Below are 16,423 nucleotides of genomic sequence, written 5' to 3'. Positions count from 1 at the left end.
GGAATGTATTTTCCTGCAGCGATACTGCACAGCTACATACATCTGCCGCCACCGCCGCTATCTTCAATGGAATCAATGCTTAAATTGCTGCCCCTACAATCTGATTCCAATGGACGAATGGATGAATAGATGGATGGCAAAACCATCAATAATGATTGCTTAAATTGATTACACTCTGTTGATGTTTATTTGACATTTACAGAACAAGTTATCTGTCCTTACTCTTGACTTTCCTTTCTTCGGATACTTTGGGATGTCACAGAAAATAGGGACATTATTGAAACTGTCCTACTGTATTTGTCTTTAAGTTAAGCTTTTTTTTAAAGTGAGTTACATTTTGTTTGTCATGTATTGTCAGTTGCTATTTTGGTCACAACCTCAGATGATAGGATCATGTTTGTGTGTATACCCTCCACACTGAGAGCAGATGGACACGTGAGATTCAGCTGAGTGTGTTTCATATTTTCTTCATTGTTTTTTGAATGTCTGTGGTGAGGTTGTGGGTCATGGCAGATGTCTGCAGAATAACCACCACTGCTTTACCATCTTTTCACCTTTGCCTCTCACATTCCCTTTTTTTTCTTTGCTTGCAGCGACCACTTCCTCTTTCCTTTCACTGTTTGTCTCTCAAAGTGGTTTTTCAACCTCTGTTTATGTCAGTCTGTCTTTTTGTCTCCTTTGCTGATCAGTCTGTCGGCACAACACCCAGATCTATTTCTCAGATGGTTTGGCTCTTATTTTCCATTACACAGACTATTCTGAATGAGTGCGATGTGTTTGTAAGCTAAAGGTTACCATGTGTTTTTGGTGTGTTTTTTCTTTCTTTAGAACAAGAGAACTTATGTAAACTGTCTGAAAGTGTTTTCATACAGATTAATATGAACAAGTGTGGCTCTTGGCATCTACGTGGTCTCTTCAGTTTGCTTTGCCTACAGTGATTTACTTCTGTAGCTGTGCCAGTGGTTTAGGAGAATTGCAGATACCCATAAACAGCATTGTGGGTTTTTCTTTCCTGCTGCATCTTCTTGATTTGTCCGGAGTCAAAAGCTGGGGAGGTATTTTTGGTGCTGCTGTTTTTGTTTTCCAGTGCCGAGAATGGGTTGTCTGAAAAAAAAAAGTAGTCATCATCCTGTACAGCAAGAGACTACAGAGACTGAATGAGTCTAAAAGTTTGTTCCTTACAGTTATCTGACATGACATTTACTAAATACTTTTGCAAATCAGTACCAAGCTGTCCCATTGATACAAACGTCTGTCCTAGACAGCCTCTAAACCTGCTAACAGGTTGTTACATTGTTAGTCACAGTGTAACATATCACTTCTTAAAAGCCTAAAATAATTAATCAAGACAAACAGTAAAAAGCAAGGTAAAAATGATGTAAAGCTATTAGTCAAGTTTGTTAATGCTAAAAATGCTGCATTTTGCTTCAACTACTCTCTTCCAAAAAAAACAAACAAACAAACAAAAAAAAACTATTCACTTCCAGAAGCCGACTGTTTTATCCGGAATCAGACAGTTATTAAGAAAGTCAAACAGCCAAAAACTCATGAATGGAGATAAAAAGGGGGAATCCATCTGCAGAGAAATGTAGTGCTTTAATCAGGACAGTTTTGTGGACAAATAACGGCAGATCAGAGCTGTAAACATCTGCAGGAAGAAACTCCGCACATTGAAGTATCCTGCAGTGGGAGGGGTTTCCCAGGAGCTAGCTATGAAATATGTGTCCAAGAACGAAAACCGAACAACGACGTGACCACGCGTTGACTGTTCAGCTTCGGATGGAGCATGTGTAGACCTTAACACAAGCCTCATTCATAAGACAGCACAGTCCGGGACTGACACATGTTCTGTCCTCCTCGGTTCACTCAGAAAAAACAAGGGGGGTAATGTAAGCCCGCCTCTGACACACCTCTGAGCCGCCAATAGAGGTAGCATCAGAGCCGGGCCCGAACCGGGTAGACTGACTTGTGAAACAAAACCACGGTTCTGTGGCTCAGAAAATGTTAATGATCTGATGACACCAGTAAGCAACTGCAGGATTAATCAACAAACAGATTTATTACCGAGGAAATATTAAAGATGATGCGAAACAGCAACTTTGTAGTTAGTTTAAAAAATATTGAACCACAGGATGGATCACTATTGGATCACAATATCACAGGATCACATTACTACTACACAGTATTGCAATATATTGTGATATATAGTTTTATGACCTCTGTGRCATGATTAGGGTTGGGTACGGAAACTCGGTTCCTCTATGGCACCGGGGCGAACATCAACAGTAGTACACAGACCGAAACACAACTGTAACTTCGGTGCCTTATTTCGGTGCCTCAAAGAAAGCTGTTAAATTGCGCCCTCTGGTGTTCACTGTTAACAGTGACAGCCTCGGCACAATCTCCACGGACGCTCTTGTACGCGGTTCGACTTGGCTTGGTCTTGGCCCATTGCATCTCTCCAAGCACGCGCCACAGCCGCACTGTCTCAAAACCTCCTCTCCGGTGGTTCGGGTAGAAGCGAGTACAGCAGCTATGATTTTGACATCAGCAAAATTCTGCTCTTGGATTAACTCTTGGATTGACTAACAGCAAATTTCCTCATGGAGAGAGCTGCTTTTGTTTAAAAATACGAGTGTGCGGCATGATACGATGACACGGTGAAATAAAACTGCCTTTTTGGTGATCAGAAAGGCAGAACCTGTAAACACTTCCTGGAGAGAGGTGAAGGAGACGAAGCTGAGCAGATCACAGGAAGTTTCCAACAAACTGGCTGCCCATGGTTACACTACTTAGCTAAACAGCACTGTGATAGATAGATGGACGGACGGACGGACGGACAGATAGATAGAGTGAAGCCTGAACTGTAAGACCACAAAGGTTTTTTAATTTTTTTTATTTTTAGTATTATTATCATTTTTTAACACAACAGTTGAAGCCACTGTGGACAGTCCGCACATTATCACACCCACAGAGTGAGGGACACATTGTGTGGAGACACACGGACACTGAGCAGAACCGACCCGACCCAAACTGAATCGAGTAGAACCGAGTTCATGGAGTGGGGCTAAACAGGTGCTGCTGTAGTTAACAATTATATAATATATATTAAAGTCAAGATGTCGAAAGCAAAATGGTCCAAAGTATGGTGTCACTTTACAAAATAAGATGCAGAAACTTCCACCTACAACAAATGCTTTAAGAATACTTGGTGCAAAGACAAATTATTAATGGTTTTAAGTTAATATGTTGGTCAATTTAAAGTTTGGCTTTGCCTCAGAAATAGTTATTGCTTCATAAACCTGTGTGTGTGCGTGCGTGCGTGCGTACGTGCGTGCGTGCGTGCGTGCGTGCGTGCGTGCGTGCGTGCGTGCGTGTGTGTGTGTGTGTTATTTATTTTTAAGGCACAGATTTAAATACCATTTAGGAACTGATAACGTTTTGAAAGTATCTATTTAGCACCGGTATCGAATTAAACCCTTTCAATACCCAACCCTAGTCATGATATGTATCATATCACCATATTCTTGCCAATACACAGTTCTACATCCTAAAGAGCATTTGTCCATAATGTCTTTTCTGTTTCTAGTTATATCACATGTTGATGATCCCAACTCACTCGTGCCTTTACCAATGTTCGAGCGTAATCTGGCCTTAAGCCGGGACTAAGAGTTTGCAGCTGTTTTGTACTGGCTTTGGTTTTTTGTGTGTGTGTGTGTGTGTTGTCCCAAATTCACTGTGTTCTTTCAGCCAACAGACAGGCTCTGAAACTGATGACTGTTTTCTTTGTGGCTTGCTGTGTTTGTAAGATCCACGTGTAGTTTCTTAGTGGATGGATGGACTCTGCGGCTGTTTGGGTGCTGTGTCTTCTGCGCTTGTATGTGTTTGTGAGGGCAAAAGAGAAAGAAAAGGGAGAAGTGATGGATGGAGATGGATGCAGGGGAAATCTACTGTGGATGTCTGTGGTCACCTTCTCTCACAAACATTCGTCTTCAATTTAGTGGCGGTGAGCAGGCGAGGACAGGTGAATTAGTTGTCACTTGTGCTTCCCTTTAAAAAATGGACAAATATATCAAAAAAGTAACACATTTTTGGAAGAGATTCAGCAGAATTATTAGCATAAAGTCACTAAGTATCCATTTTGATTGAACTCTTGTTAAGCAGCTTTTCTGACACGAGATGAAACAATACATTGTTTTAAATATTCTGTTGGTTGGCAGTTGTGTGCAGCTTGCTCAGGCAGCAGAGAAGCAGGAAAGAGTTGGGGGTTTCAGAAGTTGGCATTTCAATCACCACAATCCCCAATATGCACACACCGACACACACCCACAAACCTTGAGCCATTTGGTTTGAGGCTGATTCCCTGTGACAGCCTAAATATTTGGCTGCGTCCGGGCACCAAGGTAAATGCACCCCGCAAGAATGTTTTTACAGGGCGACTGAGACTGAGAAGGGGAGGGAGAGAGGCAGGTCTTGGACAGAGACAAAGTGAGGGAGACAGAGAACACACAGCAGGAAAGGGATGAAGAAGTGTATTTGTGCTTTCCCATAAATGTGGTTTGTGTGATGGCCACCAGTTTTATAGCTGTCAGTGTAAACTGCGGACTTAAATGGGAAATGTTATCCCATGTAAACACATTAGAAAATTAATAAAAAATAAAAGCTAGCATTTCAACAAGAACTGAAAAGTGATATTAAAGAAAGTGCATGTTTGCACACCAACTTAAATATTAAATGTTTAAAAAGCAAAACATCACAAGCATTCCACACATTTGGCCTCGTTACAATTGGCTGCAAAGTTTTGATCACAAGTAATATTTTAACCCACACTTTAGTCACAAATATTCAATAAATGTATAATTAAAATAGGTCTTTCTTGTCTCAGGTGATTTTAAAAGTAGCAACACTTCCACAGTATTACTGTGAAGCTTGAAATACAATCTTTTAGAGCACGTAAATATTTATTTCCCAGTGACAGCTTACTTTGTGAGGCGCATTTAGAAAAGAAAGAAAGTTTGTGTTTGCTCACAGGCTTCAGCTGTCTGACTGTGGGAGAGAGTCGTGCCCGTCAACATTCATACATTAAACTGTCAATGATCAAAAGGAAAAGGATATATCAATTATGTCTGAGGGTGGATTTTTCCTTTCAAAAGTGGGGGAAAAACAATTTTCGGTCATCATTATATTCAAAGCTTTAGGCCTGGGGAGTTTTCCCAGTGTGGCTTGGACTTTTTTTCTTTCTTAATTTCTCTCTCTCTTTTTTTTTTACATCTGTGGAGGAAATAACGGCCCCGTATTTCCTTTCTTTTGCATTGTAATGGAAAATATTAATAAACTCATCTTCAAAGGTCCACTTTGAGCTCCTCAGAGGCTGCTGTAATCCATGATGATGAAACATTCAAGCACACACACGCACCTATACATGAACAGATGTACACATGCACATACAAACTTGCACAGCAAGAACCTAATCTTGTACAGGTGTACACACACTTACATGCACATAAACACACACACACACACACACACACACACACACACACACACGGCTAGGAGGTCATTAGTGACCCGAGGAATGCAGAGGTCATATCTTAAAAGACCTGGCTGATAGAGGGGATATATAAGATCAAAGGAGGAAAGGAAAAAGGGAGGGAGAGATGGATGAGAGGAGAGGGAGGAAATATATGCGATCAAAAGAGAGAGGGCGGGAGGGAGGGATGATGGAAGGATGAGTTTGTGAATGAAAGTAGAGGCAAAGTGGGGAGGAAAGAAAGTAAAGGAAAATGTGCTAGAAGACAGGAATACATAGGAGGAAAGGGAGGACGGGGGAGAAAAAAAACGTTGAAGGCAAGGGAAGGATGGAGTGTGGAAACAATACAGATAATTCAGTTTGACAGGTGTGTGTATCTGGGTTTAAATTGTAGGTTTTCAGACTAAAAGTGAAAGCTTGTGCAGCGATGAGAGATTTATGAATGTTCAGTGTGTGTGTGTTGGAGAAAGTCAACAAATGCTTCCTGAACAAGGCAGGGTGCATTGAAAGGGGACATATCGTACAAAATCAGATTTTMTAGTCATTAAATACATTTTGTTGAGTAATTGGTGTCTGTAGGAATGCAGGAAAGTTGAAGTTWGCCTCTCCTGATGCATAGATATCTACATTTTGTTTGTTTAATATACATTTTCTATGACSTATTACATCACAGCATTTGCAACAGAACTTCAAAATAAGGTCTGGACTTCACAGCTACAGTTTTATCATCTTTATTTTCTGGCTCTGGGTCAGACTCTGGCTCCAACATGTAAGGCTGGATGAACAAATCTTCCCTTGTTGACATCTTTTAATTAATTTTAAAAAAGTGTCTGCACCGCTAAATAGTCTTAAACCCCTCTCTTAAATGGACTTAACCTTGTGTCTTTTGAAAGGGCCATTTTTGTTTTGAATTATATTTTTCCTTACCAATGGAAGTTGGCATTCAAACTTACTTAATCCTGGTCTTAACTCTGCTAGTACTTAAATACTACAATACAATAGTATAGGTTTAAAGTGATTCATTGAGCCTGTGTGACACGAGAACATAGTGCTCATAGTGGACAGTCAGGCATGCTCAATACATATCTTGTATGAATGACATAAAATCAGAGTCCAAGCATCTGAAAGTGAAGAAATRGTTTAAGATAAGGACACGCCTGCAAAGAAAATCAAACAAGCAAAGACAAGTAAACCTTCACTCTGGAAAATGAAATAAATAGATACTTCCCTCCAAATGAAGGGAAAAAAACAATTAAATTGCTACTCTAGTCTCAAATTGGCAGTAAATAAGCATGTTTGCTTCCACCAGCACACACTTTACTTTTCCAAATTCTTGACAAGAACACATTGCACAAGAAGTGCTTATTCACACACAATGATAAACACAGTTGTATGCTTCACTTCCAAACAGTTGGTGCGCCCTCTTTAGCTAGRTTGTAAAGATGCCAGTAGAAATGAATCAGCTTGCAAACCCTTCATTGCCCCATTTCGGTTTTACAGTGAGCCACTTGCACAGAATTCAACAGGTTGCAAAAATTAAGTCGAGCACGATCAGACGGAACAACACTCCTGGTATTGTGAGGTCAGTTGTAGCGCTCAGCTCTTGTTCTGGCTAATGTCTGTGAACTAGGCCCTACAGCTTCGTGGAGTTCTGGAAGAGCTGCAATCATCCTAATGGGTCTTGTTTTATGGCTGACTGCTTTGACTAACATTTCACTGATACCATCAATGACACATTGCTCTGAATATCCATCTTTGCCTGTTGCTTTGTATCTTTATCTTTGTCATGGCTTTTCAACAAGGTTTTATTGGAAACATCAGACTTATTTAAAAACAGTTCTTTCTTTTTGCTTTTATTGTTTGCCTTATTGTTACTCATTTCTGGCAGAAATATTCTGCTCTTCTTTTCACCCCCTCAGCCGCCTCATGTGTGTATGACAGAAAGAAGAAGAGATAGAGTTGTATTACAATGATAACATCACTAAAGCCGACGGAAACAAGAGTCGTGTTTGGAGGTCTTCATTTGTACTTGGGAGGCAGCCAAGGCTCATTGAATTGGCTGCAAGCAAATGCGTGTGCGTGTGCACAGACTACCTTTGAAACACTTGTTACAACACATGGTTTTCCACTCATACGTGGACACACTATCAGTCTTAAGACAAAGGGAAAAAACACCCACGCGGAACGATTGTTGCATGCAGGCACACACATGCTCCTCTTTAGAATCTCATTAAAACCGAATTGGAAATTAAGTTAGTGAAACAATCTAAATCCAGTTCCAGCAGTTACAATTAGACGAACCTGAACTCGCCAAAGGCTTTACCATACAAGGAGTACATCTTTGTGTTTACATGTTGTTCTTATTACAGCATACTCTGTCTGCGGCAAGACTTCTCATACAGCTTCCATTTAATGCAGAGAAAATGTGTTGTTGACTTTGTTTTTTTACTTTAAATATATCAAGATAATTTATTACACAATGTTACAATTAATAGGCTAAAAATGAAGTAGCTTGTAGCATGTTCTGTTGCCATGTTGTGATGGATTGCTTTTCACCTTATTTCTCAACCAATCCCATATTGTCAAATTTATGATCATGCATATATTTCAGAAAGAACAGAATAAAAATAATTGCAGAATCAGATATCACACGAATACACACAATAATGTGGAGGAACAGGTAATATTTCACAAAACCTCCTCATGTGAGCCTTCATTTGGTTTTAGTGCAAACAAATCTTAAACAAAAAAGAACAAAACAAACATGTATGAAAATTGGCCATACTATCATAAAACTAAACAAATAAAATGAACTTAATTGAGGCAACTACTTAGACTGTGATGCAAACCCTATAAAAAACACAAATATGAGAAAAACAAGATTGAACACAGCATGGCCTTTAACCAAAGTGTTTTTAAAAATGTATACCATTTTAGAAACATATGTACAGCACAAGTTGTTTTTAGTTAAATTATAAAATTTGGATACTTTGTTTTTGCCTAATTCAGATTTTCAAATCTGTAATTACTGCAGTGTGTCTTCGACACGATCTCCAAAAGTTGCTCTCCAGCCCTTTTCTGTAAGTCCACCACTAACCCAACATACTCAAGAGCGAGCGCTTTCAACTGAGCCGCCGAACACTTCAAATCTCCACATGTGGGAATCGAACTGTGATGATGTTTGCTCTAGACACGCACACCCACCCCACTCCGTTTCAACAGGACGGGCCATTTCCATGACAAAAGACAATTATTGACTTTCATTGGCTCTGCTTGCTTTGATATCAGCTAGGGGTGTGTCTGTGTGTCTCTGTGTGCAGGAGGGGGCGGGTTAGGGGACCGCAGTGGTGAAGTAGAAGAAACGGGGGACCTGATGAAAGGAGCCGAGTGGGAAAATGCACCCACTGACCCGCTAACAGAAGTGAACGCTCAAAGCAGAAAGAAAAAAAATCAGTTTGTTAGTTATTTTTTGCATTCTTTCTGGTTTTTTAGTTATTTTTTCCCAATCCAATCCCCTCCACCTTTCCTGTTGCTACCCCTGTCCTATTATTGATGTACATATATATGACAGATCCTCCTCTTCACCCCCACCTCCTCGCCTTTCTCCACCTCCCTTCATGACCATAATTTAAGGGGCTGAAAGGCATGGCAAGCTGAAAAAAAAAGAGGGGGGGGGGGCTGAGAAAAAGGGGAGACCCTGCAGATGAGGGGCTTTCCTTCACGGACATGGCACAGATGTGAGGGTGTTTTTGTGAAGTGAGTCGGGGAGGGGCGGCGATAGGCTAATTTGTGTGGCATAAAGACGGGGCCCTTTTCATATGCAGAGCGCCACTTTGATGCGCGGCTCATGAAAGCTGGAGGGAGAGCAGAAGAGAGGTTGACGGAGGGGTTCTTTGTCCCGCCACAAGAAGGCATCTGCTCCGCGCAGCCCTCCTCTCCTCGGCTGCACCGAGGATCCCACAATGGGACAGCCGAGAGGGAGAGTTGTCATCAGGGCACCTTAGAGTATGGAAGTTTAAAAGAAAAAGAAAAGAAAAAGAAAAAAAGTTGCTTTCCTGATTGCCATCCCGGCATGCGTATCAAAAACAAATTTATTTGATTAAAATTCAGTGCAGATGATCACATATTGTACACAGATTCYCACTTAATTGTAAAAACGTGCAGCCGTTTTATGAACACCAATTACATTATTCCACAGCTGATGAAACACATCTTCCTTTGACTGATTGCTCCCTTTGAGAAACAAGTAAACCATGAAAAATCACCCCCCCCCCCACACACCCCCAATGGGAATTAAGTTCAGTAGAAGTAAAGTTATGCATGTGTTTGTGTGTGGGAGTCCTCAGTCTCTGTGTGTGGACTGTACAACTTTTTTTAAGTGTGTGTGTGCTCTTTCACTGCTTGTTATTGTGGGCTCACCAGGGTTCAACCCCCAAAACTGCCTGATTTATCACTCACACAAAAGCTGAACCTGTGCAGCAAAGCAGCGAACGTTTTTGCAGAAAATATACGTAGACTAAATATATGGACTGAATGCAACACTTAAAATGTCTATTCATTTTATTTAAACCCAAAAGCTGCTTTTCGGGATTGAAAATGCATGTGATGTTACTTTTGTTCGTCAGTTTGAAACAGTCTACTGTATGTACCATATTTATTTGATTTTGCTGGAGCGACTGTGACAAACCCATTTGGGATTAGTGACTTTAAAAAAACATACAAAACTAAATAAACAGATGTACAGACATAAAGAAAACAAATCTAAATGTATTTTTACAGTCATCTTTAGTAAAATTGTTCTACATATAAGAGATACTTTTTTCATTTTACATCAGGTGCAAATAATTGTTGTTGTTCCATTCTAGGTGATCTTTGCCCTGAACCAGACCTTACTACAGCAGGAGTCTTTAAGAGCAGGAAGCCTACAGGTCCCATACACAACCGAGGACCTCATCAGGCACTACAACTGTGGAGATCTCAACTCCATCATCTTTAATCATGATACCTCGCAGGTTAGAACTGTTTAAAGAATCTTGTCTTATATTACCTTTTCTCTACTCAAAAAACATCATTTTGATGTCTTGAAAATCTTATTTTTTTCACTCTTATGGCTGAATCGAAATACTACCCCTGCAACTGAAGGTCCCTAACTTCAACAATGTGACGCTGCCTCCCAGCGAGCAGGTGACGGCCCAGGAAATAGACAGCTACTTCCGACAGGAGCTCATTTACAAGAGGAATGAGAGGATGGGCAAGAGGGTCAAGGCACTGCTTGAGGAGCACCCTGATAAGAGCTTCTTCTTCGCCTTTGGTGCAGGTTGGTTCTTGTGAATAATAKCTAAGAACTGCATGAAGGAATAAAAAAAATCTTTGGGTTGACTTTATGCAGCTTAATAGTTTGTGACTGTGCAGACAGCATGATGACAATGCATAGCCAATGATAAAACCTCAACTGGTAAGATGGCACCAAGAATAAAGAAAGTTTTATGATTATGTGCAGAGAAAAATAAGTAAAATGCATGGGATAATGAAGATAATGAGTTATTCATATCTGCACACTTAAACACCCTGGAACTACAAAAAAACAATCAGCCAAAACAATGCTTTGGACAAATGCTGTGAATTTCTTTTAGACTTATTCAAACTTTTCTCTGTAATACATGGTGGACAAACCAGCACAATATTGCCACCGTTTGGACTGGAGCTCACTAAGGTACTTTATATTGACAAGAGGTGTCACGCTCGCTTTAGAAGACTGACTTCTGGGGCACGAGCGTCACACCATAGTGGAAGAGGCAGGATGTCAATAGCTATGTTTACATTGACATAAGTAATCAGAACAAATGGGCCGATTGAAATTAAAAAGCATCATGTAAACGCTCCAATAGGAATATCCTGATCTGATTCAGATCAGAATGAAACTGTTATGGTTTGTCTGGGTTCTTGTGTTATTTTGGTTCCAGTCTGGTTTTCTTTCTTGTCCCTCTCTGTTGACCCCCTCCTGCCTGTCTTTGCTCCAGCCCCGCCCACTCTCACCTGTTCCTCATGTTTCTCTCCCAGGTGTTTCTTGTTTCTGCTCGTTAGTTCTGCTTTATATTCTGTCTTCAGTCTTTGTCAGATCTTTGTTCCCTGTTGATGTTTTTTGTCTCATGCCAAGTCCTTGTATTTATTTTTGCTGCCATGTCAGCGCTTTGTTTTTGTTTAATACTGTAAATACAATTTTGCCACCTTCACTTAGTCTTGCATCTGGGGTTCTAATCAAACAAGCCCAAATCGTAACAGAAACTGTAATCTGAATGAGAGGGGTGGTTTATGCTGATTAATAATCTGAACAGGGTCCATGTAATCACTTACTCTGATCATGTTATTCTGGTTGTAGGAAATGGACATGACTGTGCATGTGCACCCTATGTCAATTTGACTTATTTCCAACTATATGCTAACATGTCAGGAAGTCAAATTGGTCAGTTAGCGATATAAATATAATGTTAGAAACTTTGACAGAGCTCAAAATGATCACACACTTTGATGGTCAAAAGTGTAGGAACATAGAGTGCAGTAATGTCATCACCAATATTAAAACCTGGCACGTGTCCTTTTTAGGTTCTCAGAAGACAATGTTTGTTTATGTTCATCCTGGAAGTAAAACTTCAATGTTTTTTTTAGCAAAGGTACATGATCAGATTAATAAATTTMTGCCCATAAATATGAAACATTCAGATTATTTAATCCAAATACTTTTCAATCCGATCAAAGAATTGTGCACATATAAACATAGCTAATGTGAACAATTTATTATGGCTAGATTTCTGCATAGAATTTCATATTAGTATTAGTTTTTCATTGGTTATCTTCTGCCTATTAGAAACATTCATTACAGAATTGTATACCTTSGCAACATCCATCCATCCATCCATTTTCTGTACACGCTTCTTCCTTTTCAGGGTTGCGTGGGTCACTGGTGCCCATATCCAGCAGTCACAGTGCGAGGGGCGGGGTACACCCTGGACAGGTCGCAAGTCCATCACAGGGKCACACATAGAGACAAACAACCATTCACTCCCTCACTCACACCTAGGGACAATTTAGACTTATCATTTAACCTAACAGTCATGTTTTTGGTCTGTGGGAGGAAGCCGGAGTACCCGGAGAGAACCCACGCATGCACGGAGAAAACATGCAAACTCTACCCAGWAAGGTCCCCGGACCGGGATTTGAACCGGTGACCTTCTTGCTGAGAGGCATCAGCTCTACCAACTGAGCCACCGTGCCAACCTTGGCAACATMTTTTTAACTAATATCAAGGGTAGACATAACCATTTTTTAGGTTGTCCGAGACAACTTATTTTCATTTCGGACAACCAGATCCTGTCTCCTGGTTGTCAGGTGGACAACCAAGAAAAAAAAGWCCTTGATTAAAGTTCTCTGCTGCAGGTGTCCATCGTTTTGTAAAAAAATGAAAGGTAGAAAAAACTTGGTAAAGCCGAACAGAACACTAAACTGTAACTTTTAATAAGGTCATGTACACAGTACACTCCTGTTTAAATGAAAATGTTTGACCTAAGAGCAGAAAGAAGTTTATGAATGTTGGGTAACCTCTAGATTTTATTAGCAACATTTTTGCTGCTTTACTCCCRGACCCTTAAATACTCTATTCCAAAGAAGAGAATGAGGAAGTTTTATTCARGCTGATCCTGTCAACCTGGCTGCTTGAGAACAGTTATGTATAATAAACTTTTTCTACAGAAAAATATACTTGTTAAATTAAAAATTTCTTGAGATTCTTTTGGACAACCAAAATGTTTTGCGGACAACCAGGTTTTGTCAACAGGTTGTCCGCTGGACAACCTTAAAAATATCCTTTTTCTACGAAATCAAAATAATGGTTGTCACTAGTAAACTGAGTCTCATTGATGTGCTGACCTAAATTAATCATGTCATGGATAACACATAAGTTTGTTGAGTTGTCCTTGTCCTGAACAATATGGRTGCTCTCTCCAACCATMAAAAGTCATCTGARAGRGCCTTTAGGAAATAAAACTCATTGGTTAAACAATAAATCCATGAGTTGGATACTTTGGCAGAAATGTAAAAGCTATGCCATGCACGCACATCTGCACAGTCTCAAATGTTTTGAGTACATGAACACAGAAATCATGTTGAAGCCTCGATTCCTCTTCATCAGATCTCAATCTCTGAAGTCTTCTCTGGTCATTTCCAAAGAGAAAAGTAGTGAGAATTTAGTAGAAAGAGAGACCTTCACAGTCTGCTGGTTTCTGGACTGACAGGAAACAGCTGAAGAAAAGCAGACACGCACGCACTAAGACACGCACACACGCGCGTACTCACACACATACACAAGTCCTAACAAGGAGTACATTTCACAGTGTGTCCCTTAGGAGGTGCCTTTACAAGGGCTTGGTCTCTAAAGGTGTGTGCTTCTGTGTGTATTTATGTGTGTGTGTGAGCTGGTGAGTGAAAGTGATACGGCCAATCAGCCCAGAAGCACAACTCCGAGACATGCGGAGGGCAGGTTAGGTCGACATGTACGCGAAATGGGATGGGGCGCGTTAGGGTGCACACACACACACACATACACATAAAGACCCCAGCCAGGAGTCATTCCCAAAACCAACCTTGGTAAAATGTGTCCTTAATTATACCTCGAAGGGTCAGAGGACACACACATCTATACGCACACATGCACACAGAGCCACAAAATACAATGGAGCCCATTGTCAGCARACTCACTTCCCTGTTAGGATCAGCTGTGAGACTTATCAGTGACCATCTCATGTCCTCCTTGAATGAGTACAAAAGGATGTCTCAACAGATTAAAGGCTCAATTATTTTCTACTCTGCTTTTACCGAAGTGTCACCACAACTTGCTCCCAGTAACYAGACTCTGGGAAAGAGCTGGACTTGTCCCCCATAACTACTTGCAATGCATTCAGTCTAACCACCAGATCAGATTGAAAGGAAATAGCGTTGTGCTGTTTGAAGATGCAGAAGCATATTGAACATTTTTCTCCTCCTAAGTAATGATCGCATTAACTTGCACGAGTTAGCCTGCAGATTCCTGACTGATGCTATGTGGAAAATTGCTGTGGGCTATCTTTTTTTTTGCCTTCAGCAAGCTTTTTTTTTGCCACAACAACTTAACAAAAATGTTTATACATGATCATTTATTTCTTGTCAAGCGGCCAAGTTTGAAACAGACAAGGGTTTGCCAAAGAAAACTGAAGATATAAAAAGCTTTTGGGGGTTCCCTGGTATTTTGTGTTTATGGAAGCTGACACAAAAACTTTGAGTGTGTTGCAGAGACGATTTGTTTTTGTTAATATATTTTTTATATATGTTTTGAATATGTCATTGCATAAAAAAAGCTTTAAAATAGAGTTATAAATTCAGCATTAATTACTTTGTATTGATAGTAATTAGTCATTTCAAAAAATGTGAGGGATATGGAATGATAAAATAAATTTTTGATTGAGAAGCAGTTAGCAAAAATAGAAATGRATACATTACAGGAGCTGCAATGTAACTGTGGTTATGGTTTTTACATGTGCACAAAGCAAAACTATAGGTAAAAAGATAGATTTTGAACCCCGTTTTATTTCTTTTAAACAAAAAAACCCCTAAGAATCTAGAGTGCTGAACGTGAAATGAAGTCCTTACATAAGAAATCAAATAATTTGATTTGTCAGATCAAATTTGAAAAGCAGCCTTGCATTAATTTAAGATATTAACTTATCCATTACGATATACATTTCCAAATATTCTGTGATATTAGACTATTTAGTTTTTATTTTTCTGCCTTGAAGTTCCTTTTGGGATTTGTCTTTTCCTAATATACAATGAAGTCCTGTAAATAAATACCTCCATGAAATCCCAGTCTCTCTAGCTGCTCCAYTTTGTTATCTAACCCCACCCATTACTCAGCATAGATGAAAACATGAACAGCAGTGCCTTACTTTCAGTGAGTCATATGAAAACAATTATTACTATATCTGGTACAGTAATTTAATTCACGCATACTATCTGACTCCATGTCCCCTCTGCCATACTCCAGCACTGTTGAATTCTGTATAATAATGTGTTTACATATTGCCGAAGGGCCAGAGGCTCCGTTTCTGCCGCTCCCTAAAATGAATTTTTCTCTCCGGGCTGAACTTGCATAAATCTGTGCTTTTTCCCCCCGAATCTGCTTAGCACACCACGATTCTCCTCAAACTCCGCTCCAAACCACAAATTTAAATGTTTGTGGCAGCGTAATTGCCAGTGTGGTTGACAAGCTCTAACAGTTACTGCATTTTAACTGGTTTCACAGACAATTAGGGTTTGCCTTTGGATCTTCTGCTGTTTAGCTTGGTAGGAGCACTCTAAGTGAATACTTGTTGGTTACTGAGCTGTCCTGTGCAGTGGGGAAGGATTTAAAAATGCATGTTGGGCCATGAGACGAGGTTCATGAAAGAGGTTGACATAAAATTAGCCAAAGCACTTRGACATCTACTGTGTGGAAGACTTACTTAATGCAATGAACCCCGTAGCCACACTAAAGCCTTAATGAAAACTACTTCAGAGTATCTTGTAATATTTTTTTCACTACCCTTTGCACAATGACTGCTGGACATGGGCTGGACACTGTAACAAGGCTTTCTGGCAATAAATCTTATATCAGGCACTTGATTTGCAGCACATGGGGGTACCAGAAGTTCAAAACAAGTGGCAAAACAAAGATCAAATTAAGCTGTTTCTCGCAGAGAAGATTTTGCTATTTTTTTTTTCATGTGCGCAACCCCCATACACGGCTCTACATACATCTCATTCCACAAATGCATGTTCCTTACAAAATAAGGATATACACTCACCGGCCACTTTATTAGGTACACC

At 40.0% G+C, this 16,423-nt stretch overlaps 1 protein-coding gene across 1 annotated transcript in view; it reads left to right on the top strand.

Moving 5' to 3' along the window:
• Positions 1-16,423, top strand: part of trabd2a (TraB domain containing 2A) — a 60,586-nt gene that overhangs the window by 22,917 nt on the left and 21,246 nt on the right. The window contains exons 3-4 of the mRNA XM_014002423.1: positions 10,396-10,542; positions 10,673-10,847. Of these exons, the coding sequence (XP_013857877.1) occupies positions 10,396-10,542; positions 10,673-10,847 (322 nt within the window). The remainder of the gene's footprint in view (positions 1-10,395; positions 10,543-10,672; positions 10,848-16,423) is intronic.

The sequence above is a fragment of the Austrofundulus limnaeus genome, unplaced genomic scaffold (assembly GCF_001266775.1).
Source record: "Austrofundulus limnaeus strain Quisiro unplaced genomic scaffold, Austrofundulus_limnaeus-1.0 Scaffold13, whole genome shotgun sequence".
Lineage (NCBI taxonomy): Eukaryota > Metazoa > Chordata > Actinopteri > Cyprinodontiformes > Rivulidae > Austrofundulus > Austrofundulus limnaeus.
The sequence above is the reverse complement of the archived record's forward strand: the minus strand, read 5'-3'. Positions and strand labels throughout refer to the sequence as shown.